Source organism: Myotis brandtii, unplaced genomic scaffold (assembly GCF_000412655.1).
Source record: "Myotis brandtii unplaced genomic scaffold, ASM41265v1 scaffold898, whole genome shotgun sequence".
Taxonomy (NCBI): Eukaryota; Metazoa; Chordata; class Mammalia; order Chiroptera; family Vespertilionidae; genus Myotis; species Myotis brandtii.
The window spans coordinates 1334748-1359614 of record NW_005371683.1 but is presented as its reverse complement, the minus strand read 5'-3'; the positions used below and the strand labels follow the sequence as shown (position 1 = coordinate 1359614).

The 24867-nt window shown below is 54.0% G+C and overlaps 1 protein-coding gene across 1 annotated transcript in view; it reads right to left on the bottom strand.

Annotated features, from left to right (window-relative positions):
• SLC26A9 (solute carrier family 26 (anion exchanger), member 9) overlaps positions 1-17377 on the bottom strand; it is a 29781-nt gene extending 12404 nt beyond the window's left edge. Inside the window, exons 1-12 of the mRNA XM_005885250.2 lie at positions 17311-17377; positions 10330-10472; positions 6479-6618; positions 6270-6380; positions 5512-5687; positions 3838-4002; positions 3137-3289; positions 2738-2820; positions 1839-1986; positions 1440-1553; positions 1174-1251; positions 542-637 (exon numbers count right to left, since the gene is read on the bottom strand). Coding sequence (XP_005885312.1) covers positions 542-637; positions 1174-1251; positions 1440-1553; positions 1839-1986; positions 2738-2820; positions 3137-3289; positions 3838-4002; positions 5512-5687; positions 6270-6380; positions 6479-6618; positions 10330-10454 — 1389 coding nt within the window. The 5' untranslated portion in view covers positions 10455-10472; positions 17311-17377. The remainder of the gene's footprint in view (positions 1-541; positions 638-1173; positions 1252-1439; positions 1554-1838; positions 1987-2737; positions 2821-3136; positions 3290-3837; positions 4003-5511; positions 5688-6269; positions 6381-6478; positions 6619-10329; positions 10473-17310) is intronic.
• Positions 17378-24867: the final 7490 nt, after the last annotated feature.

The following is a 24867-nucleotide window of genomic DNA, read 5'->3' as shown; positions in this document are numbered from 1 at the left end:
CAGTGGTCAGCAAACTCATTAGTCAACAGAGCCAAATATCAACAGTACAACGATTGAAATTTCTTTTGAGAGCCAAATTTTTTAAACTTAAACTATATAGGTAGGTACATTGTTATTAGCTTAATTAGGGTACTCCTAAGGCTTAGGAAGAGCCACACTCAAGGGGCCAAAGAGCCCCATGTGGCTCGCGAGCCGCAGTTTGCCGACCACGGGTTTGGACAATGTGCCCCCTTCTTGTATTGTCTAATTTATTCCTCCTAAGCAACCCTGGGAGGAGGAGAGTATAAAATATCCATTTCACAGACGAGGAAGTTGAGACACAGAGAGGTTAAGAGACTTGCTATTGACTACAGAGCCTGTGAACGTCTGAGTCAGGATTTCAGCACAGGGTGTCTCTCTAAAACCTGAGTTCATAGCACCTGGCGATGCCAGTTACAGAGCAGCTAACCAGAGGGATCATTCACAGGAGAAGGGACAGGGCTGTGAGGTTGGAGAAGGGGACAGGACTCAGACAGGTACACAGAGGCCACCCAGTACCTACACAGTCTAGCTTGCTTTTCCTCCACAGGTAGTAGGGGTCGGCGAGTTGCTTGAGGGAGTTCTTGAGGTTGACAGCTATCAGGGCTCCCAGCACAGCCTAGGGAAGCAGAACATGGTTCCTGACACTGGGGTGTCCCCTTCTTCCTGCCCTTCCTACAAACACACCTGACCCTGGAGCCTGGCAGGACAGAACTGGAGTTCAGAACACACAGAGCCCCCAAATCTCAGCACTCAGGCTTAGGATTGGAGAGCACAGGAGCTAGAGGCATGGGGCCCATCCCGGCTCCCTCTTCCCCCTTTCCCTCTTCTCTCACACCCATGGCCCATGCCTAGAGCCTTCCTACGCTGGGGCTCATGGGTACTTGTCAACAGACTAGGGACTCAATCCTGAGGTCTGGAGGCTGGAGTCTGGGACCAGCCCTGAACTTGTGAGCTGTACCACATCACGTAGACTCTCTCAGCCTCAGTTTCCCTCACCTGTAAACTGGGGAGAGTAAACCTGTGTTGTCTACCGCACAGGTTGCGTTTAGGCCGAAGTGCGACAATGACAGCACTTTGTAATCTGCCACATGACCCTGAGGGGCTGCTCTGACTGGAGTCTTACTGGCCTCTGCTCTCCCGCTGGGCTCTTACCTTGGGGAGAGGGTACAGATAGGACCCCAGGACCAGCATGGTGATCATCACCACCAGAGACACACACAGGCTTGCCACCTATTCAGAGAAAGAGTTGGGAATAGGGAGTATTGCTTCCGATTTGTTCCCCATAAATGCCTTTGGTGGAGTGGAGACTAGGGAAGGGAGAGGAAGGCGGAGAAGCAGCTGGCCCGGCTTGCAGGTTTCTGGGATTCTCTGGGGCAACTGTTCGGTTCCCCATCCTCCTCCCCTGGCACAGCGCTCACCTGGGATTTTCCTCCAGCTCCATCCACAGCCAGAGTGACGGAGAGAGCACAGCAAATGACATGGATTTTAAAGAAGGAGCCAAAGAAGTTGCTGCAGCCCAGGGCAATCATCTCCTGTGGGACAAGGGCAGGATTAGGGGCTGGAGGTGCGGGCATGGGGTGGCAGGGTGCGGACCACACCGAGTCGGCCACGCAAGCTGGATCTTGGGCCTCAGACATGACCTACGACTATAAAGCCATACACACCCCATTGAGCAGAGGTCAGCTCTTGGGGTCATACCCTCTCCCCACTGGCGGCAGCTTCCCTCACCTCGGTCCAGAGCCCCAAGCTATCTTTTGCCAGGGCTCTGTGGGCCCCAGCCCATCCTGTTCAGTCCTACTGGGGTTAGCAGGACCTACCTGGTTAGAATCCACGTCATAGCCGTGCTTGCTAGCCAGGGTCCGACCCATAGCCAGGTTGATGACGTAGCCCACGATGGCCAGGGAGAAGGCTGTGCCAACCATGTCCTTCCACTGTGAAACCACAGGCAACACAGGAGTAGGGAACCTGCCAAGGAGCCAGAGGGGAGGCAGGGCCCAAGGGTGTGAGGAGAGGGAGGGCACCGAGTCCTTCAGCAACTCGCAGGGAGCAGCAGGGCCCCGCTGTGTGCCAGGGTCTCACGTGGTCACCCTTTCGGTCTGAGTCCTCAGTACAACGCTGTAGGGCCATCACTCCCGTTGACAAAGTAGGAATCCGGGGCTTAGAGGACCTGGCTTGTCCAAGGTCTCAGAGCCAGTACTTGGCAGGGCCTCGTTTGTTCACACCCAGATTCTGGACTCTTTACTCTCACCAGCCCCCCGTGTTGTGAGCGTCCCCCACCCCACCTGCGGCAGCTCGGCAGCCCAGCACTGAACGGCCCCTCCCAGGGCCCAGCTGGCTGCCCGGCACAGAGTGGATGCTTAATGAATCTGGTTCATCCCAATAGCTTCCTGTCCACATGGATAAAAAGAGCCAATGCATTAGAACAGGGTGAAGGGCCAGATAAGGGCTGATCAGAGAGGCATTGCTTTAATAGTCCCATTGAATGAGACTTCCGGGGTGAGTGTGCCAGTTAAGACTCGCCGTTCATAAAACAGCCAGCATTGGCCCCTTGTGTGGCTCTTCTCCATAATAAGTAATAGTCGCGATCCATTGCTGGGCAGTGTCATAGGGTTTAGAACGCATTTCATAGAGTTCGTCTCAGCTCAGCCTCTGAGCCCAGGCCTTGGTGGGGAGTGCCGTGGGGTTGGCGTCAGGCTTTCCAGCCCCCTGGACTCACCCATGTTGGATCTCCCCCACGATCTGCATGTGATACTTTTGGGGCATCTTACAGCCCCCCGAGATAGCTGTTGCCACCACCACCTGAAAAACCCAAAGTGGAGAATGGGGGTTGGTTTGAAGTTGGGGTCAGTGCAAGCGTTTCTCTCAAGCCTCCCTTTTCTCTGGGGAACCTGAATCTCACTTGCCTGCCTCTGAGGGGGAAGACCCCAAGGAACAGGAAGAGTGGGGCCATATTCCGGGGGATGGAAGGGATTCACCCCTGACTTCTTGCTCTACTGGCTGACAGTGGAGGTGGGTGAGGCTGGGTAGGGGAGCCCTGGCCCTGGCTGGAACTGAATGTCCCTTCTCATAGCCTCTCTGATCTGGCCCTCCACGCCCAGCCCCGGTGCGGTCTTACCACAATCATCTCTGTGGGGATGGGGAAGCGGATCTTGTGCATGTAGCGAGCGTTGAGCTCCTTCACCAGCACCAGGAAGGCACCACTAATGAGGGCGAAGATGAGCGAGGCGATGTTGGTGTGGGGGAGGTTTTTGCAAATGTCAATGAAGGTCTGGTGGAGAGAGCATCATGCCTATGGGCTCCCACTGCTTCTTCCCCCACCACCCCCACCACCGGATGGCTGACCCCGTGAAGGGGTATCGTCAGTGCTCATGGAGGCACCAAAGCAGAATCCAGACCCTGATCAGGAACACGATGCCATTTCCCACCACCCTCTCCCAAAGGGCCCATCAGGAGCTCATGCTGGGACAGGAATGTTGATTCCCTTTCTCATCCTCTAGAAAGAGTTCAAGTTAAAGGAGGAGGGTAAAAACTAGACATCAGGAAGGACTTCCCAGCCAGTGGAACAGGGAACTTATTAAGAGTGTACCTCTCCTTTTCTGCAGGGATTAACCACAGGGAACCTCATGGAGCCCTCGAGGTCATGTGTTTGACCCTCCCTCCCAATGTGAGGACCCCCTCAGCATCCTCTCCTAACACCGGGTCAGGGTCAGCCGACTCTTGCTCAAGAGCATCTCATAATGAGAAGCTCGTAACAACAGTGAACTTGGCTGTTGTAATGAGCCCCTCCCCATTTGCAGGGCACTATCCTAGACTCACAAAGACGATGGAGCCTGGGCCTGTGTAGGACGGGATGGTGAGTCCAAAGATGTACTTGAGCACCGAGATCAGGATCTGCAGGCCGGCAGCTGTCATGAAGCCCCGGATGAAGGACTCGGAGAGGTAGATGGCCACAAAGCCAAACTGCACGAAGCCCAGTCCCATCTGAGGGGAGAATGACCAAGAGGGTCAGCAGCTCCCACACTTGCCTGATCCAAACCCAGGGCTGGAGTTCTGTGCAGCTCTGGGCAGCGGCAGCTCTAGGGAAATGAGTCCTTCGTGACTTTGTCTTCCTTTGTAATGTGCCAGCAGAATTTTGGTCCCTTAAGGACACTGGCCTCTTTGTCACTCCGCCTGTCTGTCTTCAGTTTCCTCATCTGTGAATGAAACTGGCCCTCCCTCAGTGTTAGTGGATGACACTGCCATCCACCCAGTTGGCCAAACAATACCTTGGGAGTCATCCCTCCCTCACCTCCCACGTCCCATCTGTAACCAGAGCCCAGTTAATTTTGCTCCTGGCAAAATGTGCCTCAAGTCCACTCCTGTCTTCACGGCTTTCTCCATGGCCACCACTGGCCTAGGCCCTCGGCACTCTTGCCTGGCTCTCTGTATGGTCCCCAACAGGATTGATTCTAATCCACCTCCCACCCCTCATCTTCTCCGTAGCCCAAATGATCCTTCAACTGCCAATCAGATCTAAAGCCACAGCCTAGGGGACAGACCTCAAACATCATTGTCTGGTCCATGCCTACCTTTCTAGCCTCTTCTCTGGCCCGTCCCCAAAGGCCCCCTGCCCTCCAGACAGACACTCCTTGCCTTGCCATTCCTGGTGGGTTCACCCTCTCTGAGGCCTCAGTGCTTGGGGGGCACTTTTTCTCTGCCTGGACCATCCTTCCAGGCCTTATTCATTTGCTTACTGGTCACTTCTAGTCATCCTTTAAGACCCAGGTCACCTCTTCTCTTTGAGGAGAGGCCTTTCCTGACTCTTTTTGGTGTTCCCACAGCTGCTTGTACACAGCTCTATTATGCTGCTTATCTCACTGCCTACAAATTTATCTGTTGACATGGCTATTTCCTCTGCTGGGCTGGGAGCTTCTGGAAAACGTGGCCCCTTTCTTACTTATCTTTTATCCCCAGGGCCGAGCCCAGTTCCTGGCACAGTGAAATAACTAAGAAACATTAACTAAATGAATGAATGAATGAGAGGTGCCCTCTGAGTTTGCTTCCTGCGCTTGCACTCTGTCAGGCTGTGTTTTCCTTCACAAAACCCAGCAGAGTCCTTAGCGTGTGGCGAAAAAGAAATGTATGCCGGCGATGCTGTGGCTGGAGCAGAGGAGGCTGGTCTGGTGGGGGATAAGAGAAGTCAGGAGACAGGAGGACGGAGCTGGCAGAGAGCCAGGCTCTGCACAGGGAGTGGAGAGAAGCCGCAAGTGTCTGAGAGAGTCCAAACGCAGGACAGTTTCATCAGGTGTGGAAGCCAGCCGTAAGGACCTGCTGGAGGGAGGGGAGGCGCTATCTGGCTTTTCAAGGTCTTTGGGGGCCCTGAGAATGGGGAAGACGGAGGAGGTAGAGCCCTAAACCAGCTTTAACGTCAAAGCTGGGTCTGAGTCAGGGGCAGGGTGGTCTGATGGCCTCCTGGCGGGGGCCCTGGCAGGGATTTGGCCGTCCCCTCACCTGGATGATGGCAGTCAGGCAGGCCAGCGTTGCTGACACATGCAGCCTCGCGGCCTCCATGGCCGCCGTGTCCACGTAGGTCTGGTTGGTAGCATTGTTGAAGACCTGGAATTTTGACTCTGGGGCCAGCTGCAGACAGATGTTACCCACCAGGATACTGATAACAGCAAAGGTACCTGTGGTGCCCCACCCAGCCAGCAAAAGTCAGAGGTTTGTATCAAACCCATGGAAACCATCAAGGGGCCCAGGATTGCTCCCTGACCCCCAAGGGAATGGAGCCCCAGGGCCCCCAGGCTGCTCTCCAGCATAGCACCACGCATATCTGACCATGATCTACTGTTTCATCTCAGCTGTTAATGTTATTTTACTGGCCACCTGAGGAATGGAGCTTGGAGATTGTCCTTTCTCTGTCTCACTTAGCACCAGAGAACTCCCAATGTTCCCCTCAGTGGCTGCTGGGACCAGCCTGGGGTTAGAAGGTAATTTCTCACAGCTGTTTAGCACTTCATGGCACACGGTTTATCTTGTTGCACCAACTCTTCCCCCCATTCCAGGGAGGAAGGCAGAACAGGTAATGCTGACTGAGCTCACAGAAGCTAAGTGTTGTCTCCAAGGTCACGGAGGACCTGGGACAGACACAGTGATGGTCCCTTGAGAACCAACCGGCACCAGCTAGAGGAGTATGTAGGTGGAAAATCACCCGAACCCCTTTTCACACCACCCGTCCTCCTGCCTGCTGGGGAGGGGAGAGGTCTTACCTGGCACCATCTGGTGTATACCCCCCAGGAAGAAGTAGGTCAGGAGGGGGAAGAAGGAGGAGTAGAGGCCGTTGACTGCAGGAAGGTTGGCTAGAAGAGCAAACGCCATGCCTGCAGAGGACGAGAGAGTGAAGGCTCAGGGGACGGGGGTTATGGAGGCCACAGAAGGTGGGGTGGGGAGGGCAGGTCTGGCTGAGAGGACCCCTCACCTTGTGGCACCTGGATGGATCCACCGCTGAGGCCACCAAGCAGGTCAGGGATGATGTAGTCTTTGATTTTGTACTTGGGGAGCCAGGAGAGCACAGGGAGCAGCCCAAACACCACGGTTTTGATCTTGGCCGGGGAACATCTGGAGGGAAAACGGGCAGATTTCCAGTCAGCGCTGCTCGGGCTTGGGCGCTCCAAGTTGGGGAGGGATTACAATATCCTGTTGCTGCTCATCATTCATTCAAAATTCATTCAAAATGCGATGAGCACGCATACTGTACAGTCTGCCAGACACTGAGAAGGAAAAGCAGGGACTTTCTCTTGAGAACCATCAGCACGCCCTGTGCATGGGCTGGAGGTCTTCTGACTGATGCCGCCTGCTCGGAAGTCTACAAGACTTGGCTTAAAGGCAGGGATTTCCTGGTGGCTTAACCTTCTGAGGTGTCAAGTCCAGGCCCATCTCAATTGGCCTTTCTCCAGGGAAGGCTTCTCTGAGCTCCTGGCTGATGGAACACAGGCCTGGGCCCCCTTGTCTGGGCTTCTTAGCTCCATGAGTGCCCCGTGTTTAATGACTTGCTTTTTATCTCTCTCGCCCACTAAACAGCAAACCCACAATGGTGAGAAGTCTGGCTCTCTTGTCATTTCTGTATACCTTGTGCACTACCTTGGGGCGCTTCGTAAGTATATGTTGAATAAATGAGTGAATGAATAAGTGAAAGGATGAGCCGGTATTGAAACTCAGTCTGGCTCAGCCGGCGTGGCTCAGTGGTTGAGCGTCGACCTATGAACTAGGAGGTCATGGGTTCAATTCCCGGTCAGGGCACATGCCCAGGTTTTGGGCTGGATCCCCAGGGCGTTCAGGAGGCAGCCAATCAATGATTCTCTCTCATCACTGATGTTTCTGTCTCTCTCTCCCTTCCTCTCTGAAATAGAAAGAAAGAGAGAGAGAGAGAGAGAGGGGCGGGGGGGAAAGAAAGAAAGAAAGAAAGGAAGAAAGGAAGAAAGAAAGAAAGAAAGAAAGAAAGAAAGAAAGAAAGAAAGAAAGAAATGCCCTGGCTGGTTTGGCTCAGTGGATAGAGTGTCAGCTTGCAGACTGAGGGTCCCAGGTTTGATTCCAATCCAGGGCACATGCCCGGGTTGTGGGCTTGATCACCAGTGGGGGGCATGCAGGAGGCAGTTGATCAATGATTCTCTCTCACTGATGTTTCTATCACTCTCTCTCTCTCTCTCCCTTCCTCTCTGAAATCAATAAAAATATATTAGAAAAAAAAGAAACTCAGTCTGCCCAAGTGTATTTACAATAAACTATCGAGGCAGACTAAGTATTTACAGTTGTTTGCATGGAAAAATAATACAATAAGTAATAATACAAGAATAAACTCCGTGTTTTGTGTACTCAGAACTGTAACCCTACTTTTGCCCCACCTTGTATTGCTAAACACATTTTACAGATTTAGACTCACCATTATCTTTCTACTAGTGAATGCCATACATTTGCGTGCCAAAAGCTCTAGTTACCAGATTGTTTGCAAGGGGATCTGAGTGAGGATCCTTTTCTTCCCCCCAAGGATTCTTGGTAAAAAGAAGGAGTAGGTTACAGGCTTGTTGCTAAAACTTTCTCCTATAAAAAGTGACTGTGTTCTCACTGTAAAAATTCAAACAGCACAGAAAAGGGGGGAGGGGGAAGAAAGAAACTCAGTCTGAGTAGGGGCTGCTGCCATCTTTCATAGAACTTCTCCAAGAGGAAGGCCCCATTGTCCCTGCAGGGTGTGCCCCGTGGACCCAGCATCCTTCATGTGCGATGACTCCAACACCAAGTTTGTCCCCCTGTTAACTCCTCTGGGAGGGAAGACTGAGAGCTGTTCATTGATTGGTGAGCGCGGGGCAGGAGAGCTGATCCCTGCCCTGTTTGTTGAACACCTCCAGGCCCTTTCATAGAAACTCAGGAGCGGTAGGAACAAGGGCCTGCACACTGGAGGGTGACAGCTGGGGGACTGATGACTAGAAGAGGGTGGGAGGCATTTGCTTTGCTTTTCCCAGTTGAGGGAACTCAGATATCCAGGGCCCAGCTGGTGACTCACTGGCCCGCTCTGATTAGGCCTCCATTCTTGCTCTTTGCTGCTGTTCAACAATAGTTCCCCTGACACCGGGTCCCCTGGATTTCACCCAAGACTGAAACACACACAGAAAATGCTTTGCACCCTGTATAGTCCGTGCAGATTTTCTATCTGAACCAACACTTGATGGAAAAGCACCACCACCCACATCTGACTCCCTAGTCCCCTCTGGGGCAGGCGGGCGCTTCTCCCATCCCTGGGATGGTGGGTGGGAGCTAGACTGGTGGCAAATAGCTTAATGCATCTCTAAAGCCTTGTCCTAAGAGAGAACCAGCCCTGCAGGAACTCTCTCAGGTTTGTGTGTGGCTGGGAAAACTGGACTTGTGAATAGAGAGCTGGCTAGCGAAAGAGAAACAACCCACTTGAAGGCTCATTCCTGCCCAGCCTCACCTGCCCAGCCTTCCCTGCCCAGCCTTACTTGCAAGCCTGCCATGTGTTGAGCAAAACAATCTGAAACTTGAGAGAAGAGCTAGAAAGTGATGCCAAACACCTATACAGAGGCTCCAGAAGGCAAGAAGGAAGTGGGCAGAGGGATTAGCTTTCTTGACATTCATTCATTCATTCATTCTTCATTCATTCAACAAATATTTATTGGAGCACCATCTGTGTGCCAGGCACTGTTCAAGGCTCTCATGCCAGCCTCATGGGAACTCTTAGTTCCCTACATCCCTTCATAGTTTTCATCATCCGAAACTTTTAGGACAACAGCAGATACCCTCATCCCTCCAGTGCAGAAACAATCCAAACTTAAATTCTTTGGGCATCAAGGAGGGCAGAGCCCACCTGCCCGAGGAGCACAGCTGTGGGTTCAGAGCCTGAACACGAGGCCCCCCAAGGCCGTGGCTGTAACTGGGCAGAGATGGAGCCTCTTAGGAGAGGTAGGGTTGGGCCTGGGCTTTTGGTGAAAACTGAAGTGGGTGATTCCCCTGGTCTGAACCAGTTCCACCTGCATCTCCACTTCAGCCATTGCCAGTGACCTCAATCCAGGTAACTGAATCAGCTGTTTCCCCTGGGGAGTGGGGAAGAGTAAGCCAGCCTACAGCGAGGCCTGAGAGAGGCCTGAGCGCAGCTTGCCAGAAGTCTGGGAAGGGGGAAGGCTGTGGCCTCAGGCTTCTGGAGTGTGGGTGTAGATCACCCCCTTAGAGGCCAGGCTTCACTACCCACCACCCCAGTTCCAGGGACCTGAGACCGGAAATGGCCCAGAGGCTGGAGGAACCACATCCTGGTAGGTACCCTTTAGGGGCCACCTTGGGGCATTCTCCAGACCAGGAGAAGGAAGGACCATCTAGGAGGGAAAGGGGACCAAGAGCATGGGGTGATGGTGGCTTCAGATTTTTTTTTTTTCAGATTTTTATTAACAAGGAGGGGATGGGACATTGCAGCAAGGGCTCTGATGCCCCCACCCCATGCTGTAGCGTGCCCATCTCTAGCTCCCTTAAGAACTCAAGAAACACTTGAGTGGGCTGAGAAGATGGCAAGACCTCATGCAGGGGGTTGGGGATGGTCCTGCTGAAGCTGCGGGCCGGGGGGGTGGGGGCTTTGCTCCTACTCCCCATCCTCCCTGGGAGTCTCAGGACAGTTGAAATGATAGGATCTTCCATTCAGGGTCCCACACCAGCCCTCCCAGGGCTTTCCCGAGCTCTGTGTGAGGGATGCTGGTGCGAGAGCCTCGCCTGGTGCGGGAGAGACTTCGGCGGGGAGCAGAGGAGAGGAGTCTGGGCTCTGGGTCACATTACCTGAAAGCATAGCGAAGTTTCTCTCCCAGTGGGTACTTCCGGTCCTTCTTCTCAAACTCATGATCGAAGAGGGTGAGAGAGTATGCAGCTCTGTCCACCACGTAGCGGGGCCTGGGCTGGCTCATGTCTGGGGCATTTACAGGCTTTGGGAGAAGCAGACAAGGGGAGGATGAGGGACATCCCTCCTCAGCGCCAGCTTGGGCCCTCTCTCTCTAGTCCTTGCTGCAGCAGTTTTATGCTGGGCCTCCCCGCCCCCCTCCAGAAGGTGCCTCCCTTCCTTCTTTCAAGTCCTTCCACGAGACTCACTTCTTCTGGTGGCCTTCCTTCCCGGGCACTGATGATGCACACACTCGCCCTGGCTGTTTTGCTTGGCGCCCAGCACATGGCTGGCACACTGCACCTGTGACATCACCGTCACCCCCGCTGAACACCACGCAGAAAAAAGGTGGGAGTGGGAGGGCAGGAGTCCCAGCTGGGATTCAGCATATTCATTCGACCCCTTGCCTCCCCCCCAAGCCCCGCCCCAAGCCTCAGTTTCCCCGGGCAGAAAGGCTAATACCATTCAGCCAGACAGCTTGGAAGGAATAGAGAGAACAGCCTGCCTGGAGGCCGGGGGATGGGCACAATGACCTCAAGGAGGCCCCTTCTGGAAGGAGATACCTAGGACTTCACCAACAGGTTTCCCTGGGGATGAAGGACAATGGCGTATTTGGGGAAATTGGGATGGACTGTGCTGCTGGCTCTCCCACACACGCTTCCTGTACCTAACCTTTCCCCCACCCTTGTGTACTGCTGTTTCTCTCCTCCTCGAGTTTTGCGCAACCTTGCTGGTGTGGCAGGAGTCCAGCCGGCAGAGCTGAGTGCCGGGCCCTGCAGGTCCAGAGGAGCTTCCTGTGGGAGCCTCCCCCTTCCTCCTCCAACTACTGGTCTCCCCTCCTGTCCCCTGTCCTCCGGAGCTGGGAGAAGCCGCCTGGAGGACCCTGGAGGAGGCAGGAGGGAGAGGAAAGCCAGGGGGCAGGCTTAGAGGAAGGGTTGAATTCTGGGAGGTGGGGTGCGAGGGGCGGCTGTGGCCAGTTTGGCAAAAGATTTGAGATGGAGTTGAAGGTGAAAAACGGAGCTGGGAGAAGCCGCCTGGAGGACCCTGGAGGAGGCAGGAGGGAGAGGAAAGCCAGGGGGCAGGCTTAGAGGAAGGGTTGAATTCTGGGAGGTGGGTGCGAGGGGCGGCTGTGGCCAGTTTGGCAAAAGATTTGAGATGGAGTTGAAGGTGAAAAACCACTCGGGGTTAGGGAGGTCCCCTGACTTCCTAGGGGAGAACCTGGGTGTATGGGAGGTTATCAGAGGGGAGCAGTTGATACCTTTTGTGGAAGAGAAGGGTGGAGGGGTGGGGAGAGAGATGGGAAGTGCATGAACTAGGGTCTAGAAGCCTGGGTTCTAGTCTGGCTTCACTGGTGGGTGGAAGGGGCAGCATTACCTCTGAACCTCAGGTTCCTTGTCAGGGAAATGGGGGTAACGGGCCTCTCATGGGGTGGTTGTGAGGCGCAAATGAGGTAACGGACAAGAAAGGGTGTGTAATATGCAAAGAAGCCTGCAAATGTGAGTTGTTATTATAATAAGATTGTGCCCAAATCAACAAAGGTTGAGCTGGTGCATTCCATCCATTTGGTTGTGGGACCCGAGGTCCACCAGCAGCCATCGGCCTGGGCTGGGAATCCGGCAAAGCCCCACGGATGGTGCCCGGCTGGGAGGGAAGTGGGCTGAACCTGCCCACAGCGCCTGTGCCCAGCCTCTTGCCTGGTGCTTAGTATGTATGCAACAGATGCTTGTTGAGTGAATCAATAAATGGTGTTTTGGAGAAGACATGGGCAGGACTGAGCAAGAGCCACGGCACGTGAGACATCCCGGTGGGAGAAATGAGAGGCCCAGTGGCATAAGGAAAACAGCACAAGTTTTAGAGCCCGATGACCTGGGTTCAAAGATTCGGTTTCTGCATCCGTAAGTGGGGTTACCAACAGTCCAGGTGGTTGCGGTGGAGAGCGCGTGTGCGAAGTGGCTGGCCTGCCAGGGCACCCCACAAAGGTAACAGGGATGGCTACCAGGATTACAGTGGAGGGGGCTTCCTTCCTCTTAGGACAGACAGTTCAGAGACTTCCAGACCCGCCCCTCCAGGAAGGCAGGGTGGCCTTGCTCCCTACCCTCTCCGGAGGCGGGAAGGGTCTAGCTTTCCAGGTGGTTTGCCTGGAGGGCCCTTTGGGTGCAATGAGTGGGGAACACGACCCTCAGGAGGAGCCCACAGCTCCAGCCTGGCTCCAGCCTGGCTCCAGCCTAGTTGAGGGAGGTCTATTCCAGGCCACTGAAGACCACTTGCCAAAGAATAGCCAATATTTTCAAAGGGGGCTGACCCGGAAGAGGGGACCGCCTTGGAAGAGGGGGTGATGGGAGATCTTGATTCCATGCCAAGGGGCAGGCAGTGATCCGGAAGCCCCTTTCCCGCCAGCTTCCAAGGCTCTAAGTTCTAGTAGTGCATTGTGGGGAGGGGGTTGTTACCATCTGATCCTACTGAACCCCTACGAACTCAGCCCCCCCCCCCCACCCCCGGCTGGCCTTGTTTCCCCATTTCTTCAGTGGTTCCTTTCTCCCTGTCACCCAGGCCTCTCCCCTATACTTGTCCCTGCCCTTCCCTTACCTCGGCCTCCACACAGTTGTTCATCAGTCCCATTACTGTTTCTCCCAGGCCTCACCCCCGCAGGTCTTATCTCACACCTGGATGATTGCAATCGCCTGATAACTGATCGCTGGTCTCCAGACTACGCCCCCAGCTCAGAAACCCCCAGCTTCTTTCTTCCTTTCCAGGAGGATCAAGCCCAAACTCCTTATTTTTAGCATGTTTGTCCTTTAACTATGCGGCCGTGTTTTGGTGACCTGGGTACATCTGTTGGCCGTGTCCCACAGCACCGTCCAGTCCCCCCAGCAAGCATGGCTCATTTTTACCTCGGGGAGGGACCCTGACTCCTCCTTCCTTTCTGGACCTGCCCATCCTTAAGACCTGCCCAGGTTCCTCCCCTCCCCTCCCATGCCTCTCCTCCTCCCTCCTCCTGCTTCCTCTTCTATGAAGCTTTCCTGAGCCCCTGCCCTGGGAACTCTTTCTCCCCGGATCTCCTTGGTGTGGGCCTCACCAGCCTGTGCAGTGTTGGCTCGGGGCCGCTCCAGGCTGCCCTTCCAGGAAGGGCGGGAGGAAATCCTTCTGGGAGCTCAGGTGGGGGGCTCGGGGCTTTTTCTGCCCCTGTGGGCACCCTTCCTACAGATGGGCCTGATGCTCGGGCAGGAAAAGCCCCCTGCTTTACTGGAACGCAAGCGGGTCTCCTTCCCCTATTTCTCTGCCCATCTCATTCCAGGAATAGGGTGTTGAAGGAAGAGGCTCCGGTACTTTCTCAATCCCCAGTTTGTACCACATGCAAAAGGAGACCCAGCAGCCCGCTGGCCTAGAAAGTTCTGTCTAGAGGAGAACTTGAGGGCTAGACCAGCCCCATCCTCTCATTCTGCGGCTGAAGAAACTGAGTCTTAGAGAGAGGGGGGCGGTATGGGACTTTGGACCAGGCCTCAGGCTCCAGCTCAAGTCCCTGCCGAAAGGCCCAGCCCTCCCAGAGGTGACCCTGCTCTTGCTCCCTGGGGCTGGCCCCCGAGTGGCAGCCAGAGTGACCTTCCATCTCAGCTGACAGGAGAGGGTCTTGCTCTTCTCGAGGGCTCTGCCGGGGGATGGGAGTCCTCTCCTGGCCTCTGGGTTCCCAGGACCATGACAGGCAGAGTGGCTCTGCTCCAGCTCCTGGTGAGGAGGTGCCCTGGTCATACTTCCTAATTCCAAGAGTCGGGGTTGGGGTGGGGTGGGGCTTAGGATGGGAGGTTACTTCATCAGCCAGTCCTTCAGGCCTGGGAGGAAAGGGGGATGGGAGAAGCAGACAGGGTGAGCCAGCAGGCGGGGGCACCCCCTCTCCTGGATGGTTCTCAGAGAGGTGAGGACTTCTCGGGAACCCCCAGGGGGCTCTTTCAATGCTCGGTCAGGGGTGGGAAGGGGAAGGAGGGAGCAGGGACGGGAGGGAGGCATAGAAGATGTGATGACTTGATCCCTAGTTAAACAAACACAGAGCCCTGCATCGCTGAGGAAAGTTAAGTGCTCAATTGGCAGGTGTGTCTCGCCGAGCCCTGCCTCCCTTCAAACAGCACCTCCATCCCCCCACGGGTCAGGGATGAATAGCAGGTGCCCTGTGACAATACTGGGGAACAAAAGGGTGTCCCTGCCCCCTCCCCACTTCTGAGGAAAGGAGGGGCCCGTCCTGAATTACGGGAGAGACCTAGAGGGGGGCTGGGGGACTTCGGGGAAGTGGAGGGCAGGGACACCCCTTTGTTCCCCAGAGGGCAGGAGGGAAGTGCGGAGGGCAGGCGAGGTGAGCAGGTGAGCGTATGGACAATCCCAAGGCTAAGGGCAGGAGGGAAGTGCGGAGGGCAGGCGAGGTGAGCGTATGGACAATCCCAAGGCTTGGCAGGGGCGTGGAGTCACACCTGGGGGCCAGGGGAGCCACTGGTTTTGCAGAGCTAAGGAGCTAGAGGGGGGTGCAAAGGGGGAATGGACTTTGTGGGGAGGGCGTGGGCCAGACCAGACCCCCTCCTGAGCTTCTCCAGGACCCTCGTTAGAACCCTAATTCCCTGCCCCCCCACCCCCCGCAGTGAACTCATACAAAAGAAAGCCCACGGGTATCTTCACCCAGTGACTAGGCCTGGTTACGTCTGCAGAGCACTGTGGGCAGAGATGGGCTTGGCGCAGTGCCCGTTAACGCACAGAGCGGCCTGGAGCAGTGCCCGGCCTTGGTAAGCGCGCAGGGATTCGGGCTGTTATTGTTGCCACTGTGAATATTGTCTGATGCTCTTTCTTGCCCTGCAACCTCAGGCAGGTTCCTGCCTTTCTTGACCTTCCTTTTCACATCTGCCTTTATATCCCTCCCCCATCCCCCCTGCCCTTCCCATGCGCTGTCCCTCCAAAATGTCCCAGGACTGGTGAGAAGCAAAGCAGGAACTCTTTTTAGAGGAGGGCAGGGCGTCTGGGGAGCAGGGAGGCGAGGATCCTGTGTGTGTAGGTTCGGCAGGTCTGGAGGTGATTCTGTCATTGTGACCCGGGATGACTCCTTAATCCTGCCCGCTGTGCACGTGGGGGTTTCTTTGACGTGCACATGTGCCAGGCACAGGAGCAGTCTTGGCCGGGCCAACCCCCCTGGCGCTCTTATCGCTGGTTCCTACCTGGGCTGTCGCTGTGTTCTGCGGAGAGGAAAGGTCACTTTGAGGTTTCCCCTTTGCTCCAGCTGCGGGCTCCTCCCTGCCTCATCCAGGGGGTGGGTGGGGTGGGAGCTGGGGATGGGCTAGGAGGGCTGGGCTGTCGGCTGGGGACCGCGTTCATGTCAGAAGGAGTAAGGGTGTAGAGCGCAGGCCTGCGGGTCTCCAAGTCATATATCAAGACTCCTTTTATTTCTGTTGTCCCCATGTTTCTTGGGCAAATTTCCTATCGCCTCCTCACTCCAGCCTAACTTCCTCACTAGTATTGTGAGGGGGCACCTAGATGCCCCTGAATTGGCCTCCCACACTCCCGCTGTTCTAAGGAGTGGCATCCTAGAGTCACTGCCCCGCCCCCCCTCAAGTCCCCACGCCCATCTCCAAGCCTTCTCTTCCCTCCCTCTCTGCGTTCCTGGCAGAAGGGGGGGAAGGGAGGGGGAGACAGGGACGGGTGCAGGGCTGAAGCAAAGCTCCAGCAAAGAGAAGGAGGCTGGACTTTGAGAAGCACTTTCCAGCAGTGACACCTGCCCCGGGTCACGGGATCCCTGAAATTGGCCTTTAAGGCAAGACACCCAGAGGTCTGTGAGGTTAGGGCTAGGGCTAGGCTCACTCGGAGGCAGGTGAGCGGACAAGGAGACCCGTGAAGGGCCCGCCGAGCAGTCCGAGCTCGGTCAGTGCTGAGCTGGCCCCCGGGCCCGCAGGGAGCTCACGGAGCAGACTCTGGCCGTTTGGGGCAGTGCAGCAACACCCACCGAACTATGCCAATCCCCGAAGGCCCCTCCACATGAGGAGCTACGAGTCCGCCCTTGTCCCAGGGTTTCATACAGAGGGGCATCAGAACAGCCGCCAGGCTCTGGGCTGTGCTGGGAGGGCCAGTTTCCCTCCCTGTACTCAGACCCAGCGGGGCCGAGTGTAGATGGAGTGTTTACGCTGGAAGGAGGAAAAATTCACTTGCCCTAGGCTGGGGGCTCATTTTGAGGAGCAGGGGCAACGCCCGAGGGATCCCCCCAGAGCTGCGGTGAGGAGGCTGGGAGCCGGTGGAGCTGGCCCAGACCCTCTTGTTGAAGGATTCACCTGGGCGTCAGGTCCCCTGGACCCCACGTGTCTGAAAGCGCTGGATCCCCAGTAGCCCTCGGGATTAACGGCGACAAAAACGGACCCATGCCGCCCAGGCTGGTGCCCCGAGCTGGTGGAGAAGTGAAGGAGCGACAGAGGACCTCTGGGGGGCAGAGGGAGGGGAGGCAGGCCCGGGAGCCAAGCATTAAGAGCTTTTTGCTTCCAAGACTGAGAAGAAAGGGAGAGGTGCAGCCAGCAGCTTCAAAGGCAGGCGCCCCAGAAGGTCCAGCATTTTTGTCCTTTTCTTTGCAAGGAGAGAAGTGCTTGCGAAGGAGCTTCTGTTTCTCTTCACTCTGCTTGGGGGCTGGCAGACCTCCTCCAACCGAGCCTCCATCCCACAAGCTCCCCGTGGCCTCCTGCCTTGGAGCTAGGTCCCCCATGGAAGTGAGGACCACTGGGCCCTTCTGAGGTCCCGGGCCAGGGGCTGCTCTCAGACCCAGGGGCCGAGCGTGCCTCCCACTTGTGCTCAGGTTGGCACCCAGCCCACCCCCTGACCAGTACGGTCCTGTCATCCCTCCTCAAGCAGGGGGGTGGCTGGGTGGGGCTTACCGGTGGGTGAGCAGAGCCGCGGGGCAGGGCTGCAGGTGTGCCTGGGAGCGGGCGGCTGAAAGGTGTCCAGAGGTGTGCGAAAGGGCTCTGCTCAAATAATCCAGGGAGGCGTTTATAAATAGCTTTACCTCAGGGCCGCGGGGTGAGCCCCAGCTTCTGATTGGCTCCGAGGGGAAGTGGTTTTGAACACTACACCGTAGCTAAGCCTGAGGAGATAGGAAAAGGAGATAAGGAAAAAAGGTCCCAAATGAACAGCCCTTTTTTTGTTTTCCCCGAGGAGCAGGGCTGTTTGATGGGAGCTTGGCACTTCCTAAATCCACCCCGAAGACAATAGGTCACATTCAGCGGGGCCCCTGCCCCACAGGCGGCCGGCCCAGGCTGAGGAGGGGACAGGGCAGACCCCTCTCCAAGCTCGCTGTCCTGCCGCTTGGGGCTGGGGTCAAGCCAAATAGCCTCTTGGACAATGGGACCCATTGAGGCCACCAGAGGGCTGGGGTCCGGGGGCTGCTTGCTTTGAAGGTTGGAGAGCTGGAGGGGGGTGTTGTGGGGGGACAGTGGACCTCTGAACACCCCTGAGGAAGGGGACAAGCCCTGTCCGGGAGGCCCTCAGAGCCCATGGGTGGTTGGAGGTTGCAGTGGAGACCTGGCTTCCAGTCTGTCCCCAACTTTAAGTTGTGTGTAAGCTCTGTGCCTTGGTCTATCCAGCAGGGCTCCGAGGAAAGGACTCCTGGCCCTCCTACCCTCCCAGGTAGGGTGCACGTGGAACAGGAGAGTTTGAGATATGGTGAAGGAACTCAAGAAATGGAACTTACAACAACGATAGATATGTAAGTTGACCTTGAGGCTAGCAAACCTCTGATTCCCAGGCCTCTGTCACTTCCAGGAATTGATGTCTTCCTGGGTCACAGCTCTGCTCAGGCTGCTGCCTGCTGTCTGGGTTAGAGCCGCCTGCACATCCCTAACCCCCTGAGCCCTGTGGGAGAACCTCAGCAAGGTGAGTGGATACTTCCTGACATATCTCCTGGGAGGGAGAGTCCCCACCTGATGCCAGGAGCCCCTTCCTTTGCAGCATCTGGGGCACTCCTGCCCGAGTCCTGAATGGTGCCCCCATATCCCCAGAAGAAAGCAGAGGCTCCAAGGTGGGCTAAAGTCAGTACTGGGGCTTCAGTAAGGCACTGCCCCACCTGGGAAGACAAAAGTCCCCCTGGGGAAGGTGAAATGAGCTAGCTTCGGCACATAATAGGGACTCAATAAATATTTGTTGAATGAATAAAAGAATGAATTGTCTGCGGGCCCAGCCCAAGGGAGAGTGCATAGACGCATTGCTGTGTGGACGAGGGAAACACCCGAGGTCACTCAGAGTTGTCAGGGTGTAGCGAGGGGCCCGAACATGACTGGAGCAAGCGAGGGTGCAAGCCACCTGAGCATGCCCGGCCACCTGCTGAAGAAAGGAGGTGTACATGGACACTCCCTCCATGCTTCAACATGGTAACAATACACTGTTCACAAGGGATGGTTATTATACATTCAATTGTCAGTCTTTCTCCAAAGACTGTGAACTCCACGAGGAGGGTGGGACAATGTATGTTTCATTCACTTTGCATCCCTACCACCTAGCCCGGTGCCTAGCACTGAGTAGGAGCTCAGTATAGATTTGTGGAATGGGTGAATGACTGTATGATGGGGTCTTTAAACGAAGCAGAGCCAGAAGGCGAGAATTTGTCCATATGTGTCTAGGATTGTCCAGTGGCGTGGGTAGCCTGACATGCTCTAAACCAGTGGTTCTCAACCTTCTGGCCCTTTAAATCCAGTTCCTCATGTTGTGACCCAACCATAAAATTATTTTCGTTGCTACTTCATAACTGTAATGTTGCTACTGTTATGAATCGTCATATAAATACCTGATATGCAGGATGGTCTTAGGTGACCCCTGTGAAAGGGTCGTTCGACCGCCAAAGGGGTCGCGACCCACAGGTTGAGAACCGCTGCTCTAAACGTTAGGCAGGCACTTCTTAGAAGGCAGATGAGGCATCAGGCTCTACCTATAGCCAGGCAACCGTGACCATCAAGATCAAACAACTGACTTCTGGTCAAGATGATGGTTCAGGTGAATGTGGTACTCACCTCCTCCCACAAACACATCAAAATTACAGCTAAAGCTCAGAACAACCATCTTTCAGAGCTGCCTGAAATAGAGCTGAATGGAAGTCCCACAACTATGAAATCAAAGAAGCCTCATCAAGCTTGGTAGGAGGGGCAGAGACAAGGAAGAAGCTGGTCCCACACCCATGTGTGGCAAATAAAAATTAGGAGGGATATCTCAGCTGTGGAAGTCACCCCTGAGGAGCGAGGGGTCGCAGTCCCACACCAGGCCCCCCCAGCTCAGGGCTCCTGTGCCAGGAAGAGAAGTCCCCATTAACTTCTGGCCGTAAAAAGCAGCAGCGATTGAGGCTGAGGGAGACTGAAGCTGCTAGAGTCCCAGTCAGTTCCTCTTAAAGGGCCCACACATGGACTTACTGGGACTCCCTCCCTCAGCTCCAGTGCAGGGCAGCAGCTTAAAAGGCATCAGAAACATACGGGGAGGACCTGAATTGTTGGGCATGAGGGTGAGAGCTTGGGGGCAGCTTTCTCTCAGACAAAAGTGCTGGCAGAAGCCATTATCCCTTTGATGAGCCCTTCCCCCACAGAGCCAGCAGACGGGTACCACATCTGAGACTCCATCAACCTGGCTCACACTGTTGGCTCTGCCCTGGTGATTCCCTGAGACCCTGCCTCACCCAACATTTGGGCCCACCCAAGCTGTTTCCAGAGCTTTACTATAGGCGTGGCCAGTCTTGGCTCATGCTTCAGATTTTTCTAAAACCTCTCAATTTAGCAGCATCTGGCTTCAGTGAGTCCCATACCACCCGCTAAGTGGCCCCAGGCCCAGCAGTAGCAGCAGCTGGCCTTGGCTCACAGCTTGGCCTTACCTGGGCATCTCCAAGCCCAGCACAAGAAGCAGCCACCTGCAGACCTCTTTGTAGTTTATGCCTGGTGCCCCCAGGCAGAACACAGACGGTTTATCCCTGGGCCTGCACCTCCCAGGAGGCCCAGAGCCAGAGGACTCAGTGGACAGCTTCAGACCATGTCAAAGCACCCCCGCCCCACCTCCACAAGTGACACACTCAATGGGCACCAGAGCCCTGCTGAAGTAAGTCCTGTTCTGTGTGGTGGGCCCCTGCACAGCTGATCCTCCAAGGTGATTGTAGGTTGGTGGTCAGTAGTCACAGCCAGTCTTGCAGCTGAGCAGCCCGGGTATATCCCTCCCATTGGGATCAAGGCTTAATTACAACAGAAGAGTGCACAGCTCACATGGGGGGTACATCTCGAGTGCCCAGCTGGGGTGATCAGGGAGGCTGTGCCACTGGACCCTTCAGGACACCTACTGCATTAGGCCACACTACCCAGCTTAGGAAACATAGCAGCTCTACCAAATACATAGAAACAAACACAGGGAGGCTGCCAAAATGAGGAGATAAAGAAACATGGCCCAAAATGAAAGAACCGAGCAAAACTCCAGAAAAAGAACTAAACAGAATGGAGACAAGTAATCTACTAGATGCAGAGTTCAAAACATTGGTTATAAAGGATGGTCAAGGAACTTAGCAAGGACCTCAATGGTATAAAAAAGAACTAGTCAGAAATGAAGGATACACTAACTGAAATAAAGAATAATTTACAGGAATTAACAGTAGAGTAGGTAAAGCCAAGAATCAAATCACTGATTTGGAATATAAGGAAGCAAAAACCAACAAATCAGAACAGGAAAAAGAAAAAATGAGGATAGTATAAGGTGCCTTTGGGACAACTTCAAGTATACCAACATTTGTATCATGGGGGTGCCAGAAGGAGAAGAGAGAGAGAGCAAGAAATTGGAAACCTATTTGAAAAAATAATGATAGAAAATTTCCCTAACTTGGTGAGGGAAACAGACATACAAGCCCAGAAAGTCCAGAGTCCCAAAGAAGATGAACCCAGAGAGGCCCACACCAAGACACATCATAATTAAAATGCAAAAGGTTAAAGACAAACAGAGAATCTTAAAAGCAGCAAGAAAAAAGCAGTTAGTTACCTAGAAGGGAGCTCCCCTAAGACTGCTAGTTGATTTTTCAACAGAAACTTTGCAAGGCAGAAGGAGTGGCAAGAAATACTCAGCGATGAAAAGCAAGGACCTATACCAAGATTACTCTATCCTGCAAAGCTATCATTTAGAATTGATGGGCATACAAAGAGCTTCCCAGACAAGAAAAGCCAAAGGAGTTCATCACCACCAAACCTGTATTATATGAAATGTTAAAGGTCTTCTTTTAGAAGAAGATAAAAATATGAACAAAAAAATGACATATCTATTAACAATGGAATCTACAAACAAAATGAACCAGCAGAACAGAAACAAACTCAGAGATACAGAGATTTTTTGTTGGTTGCTAGATGGGAGGAGAACTGGGGGGAATGGGAAAAAAAGGTGAAGGGATGAAGAAGTGCAAATTGGTTGTTACAGAGACAAGGAAGAAGTTGTGGGGATCTAAAGTACAGCATAGGGAATATAGTCAATAATAATCTAATAACTTATTATTAATCTAATAATAATCTAATAATGGGTATAGGATTTATTGGGGTTATCACTTATTAAGTTAGGTAATGTCTGGTCACTGAAACTAATATAATGATGTATGTCAATTGTAATTGAAAATAAAAAATGATTAAACATAAATAAATAAATAAATAAATACATACATACATACATACATAAATAAAATACACACTAGAAAAGAAACAAAAAGATCAAACAACTACGTCCCTTGCTGAGATATCATGCCTGTCAGGGAAAGTTTTTGTTGTAATTTGGTTCCTTCAGAGCAGAGAAGGCATTGCCCAACTGACTGGAGCATCCAGGGCTGCCTGCTGGTACATTTCTCTCTTTTAAATGACCCACAAACACTGTGGTCTATCGATTAGTCCAGTGTGGATTTTGCCCATGTGAGTCAGTCTCCCCTGAGTCCAACTGATTTTCCATAGTAACACTTGGCTTTCACACAGGTTATCTGGTTTCATTCTCATAACAACCATGTGATTTAGGCATGTTGTTCTCATTTTTCAGATGAGGAAACTGAGGTTGACTGATTGTGAAATAACTTGCCCAAGGTAAAAAAGAACTAGGTGGAAGAGACAGGATTCTAACTTAGATATTGTGGCTTCAAATCCCATGCTTTGTCCATTTTATCACTTTAATCTTTGAGCCTGAAAAGTTAAAGATGATACAAGACCACACCATTTAGACACTTGCAGGTATATCTCTCCAGATGAAGATGGCTGGGACTCCAGAACATGTTCTAAGTTTGGGAATGTGTTGGCTCTCCTCCCCAGTCCTTCTCCTACTGTCTTAGCCAAATTCTTGGTGTATAGATCTTGCATAATAGTGACAACAAGGATAGATGAACCCAGAGGTTTCACTAAAGTCACCAAGGGAGATGGACAGGACCCTCAGAGACTGGGAACTGCTTATGGGTGGGAAGCCCAGGAAGGAGGAAGCTGGATCGGAGGCTGGGGAAGCGGAGGACAGGAGGTAGAGAGGCCCTGATGACTCCCAGGGCATCTGAGGGTATCTTGGATAGAATTGAGACAGAGTTAGGGCTGTTGGAGGGGAAACAAAGATATGAGAAACGGACAGACAGATGGCAGAAATAGAAACACAGAGAAAAAGAGTCAGACTCAGAAGCAAAGAGCGAGGAGTGAGGAACACATGAACACCCAGAGCAGCTCACAGTCTTGAGTTTTGTTAAATCACTGTTTTTCGCAGTGAAGGCAGGTACACAACAATCTTATACCTCTCTCTGGAGCATATAGACTCTCCTTTGGTAGCAACCTACTCCCCCACCTCCGCAGGGTTGGAAGCTGTTATTCATTTGTTCATGCACTCACTCAGGGCCAGGATCCTGTCCTGGGGATATTGCGATAAGACACACCCCTACCCTGCAAAGACCTCACTCTGGTGGGAAACCCAAGGGAGTGAAGAGACCATTGTCATATGGAAACACAGCGCCCCATGGGAGTGCAGAAGGGAGATGAAGAGGGGCCTAATCCTTGAGGGGATGGAGGGATGCCAGGGAGCACTTCTCCCAGGAGGGGACACAGAGGGCCCTCCACAGCTAGAGCCAGGGGACCTGAGCTCTAAACCCCAGGTGGCCACTCCAGGAGGAAGTAGGATGGGGGCTGACCCTGGAAGGAGTTCCCAGCTTGTTCCCCAGCCCCCGACTTCTGAATCCGTCCAAGTTTCTCTGCTTTAAAGCCCATCCCTGAGTCCCGTGTTCCTTTCTCAGCCAGAGCTTATCATCCTCCTCCAACCCTATTCTTTAACATGTCTCATTTCACTCCCTCCCTCCCTCTCACTCCCTCACACCAAACTGGTTTGGGGGATTTACTGAGCTATGCAGATAAAGTCAAAGCACCCACAAAGTACCCTCCTGACACATTACCTTTGAGCTGGTCCAGCTAAGGAACAGCTGGTTTTCTAATGAGCAAACTGAGGCTAGATCCCCAAGAAGACTAATTCTTCCACCTGTGTCCATCCTTGGGCCTCTGGCCTTACCTGCACCTGCTGGCTTCTTGCACGTGCGTCCTGTGCGGGGCCTGTGCCAAGGGTGTGGGCAGAATCATGTTTTGGGCAGAGCAGCCCAGTGACTTAAGCAAACACCTCAAGGCTGGAGACAGAAAATTCTTCAGCACCCAGCCCTGCAGGGGCAGGTCTGACCTGGCCCTGTGGCTGCCAGTTTCAGGAGTTCATGGGGCCTGGCGGGGCTGTGGAGAGTCTCCAGGAGAGGTGGGTCCTCGGCTCTCACCTCAGGGAAGCCAGGGGCTCCATGCCCCTGCAGGAAGCATCTTAGCTCAATCAGGAGACGGGGGAGGCAAGGTTAGTAGGGTAACGCCGATCTGTGCCTGGTCTTTCAACTGAGGGAACCTGAGCTCCTGCCATGCACCTGACGCCATGCGAGGAGCTGGGGACAGAAGACCCCAGAGAGCCAGTCTTTGGGAGGTCAAGACGCTGAAAGGAGCAGGCAGAGGGAGGCTTCCCAGAATCCACCTGCCGACAGAGCTAGGGGGCAGTCCGTTGAAAGGCACCTAAGGGTGGATTCTGAAGTGTGAACAGTGAGCACAGGACCCATCTGGAGAGTCACATCTGCGTTGGCCAAGACGCCCCAGCATTTGAGGTCCGAGGAAAGGGAGCGTCAGGGGACCATGGGAGAAGAGGAAGGAGCCTTAGGGTTCATTGGAGTCACTTCCCTCCTTTTACAGATGAGGAACCTGAGGCTCCAGAGACAGGAGGGACAGAGAGACAATGGCTGAGCTGAGTTCATGCTCACCCCAAGCCCCCAGCCTAACCCTCCAGCCTGGCCCTGAAGCACAAACCAAGCTCTTCCTCCAAAGAGGTGGCAGGAGGTTACCTGGGGACCCTTCTCGCTCCCCATTCTCAGTGTCACTCAATCGTTCCCAGACGCATGGCACTCTCCGAGGTGGGCG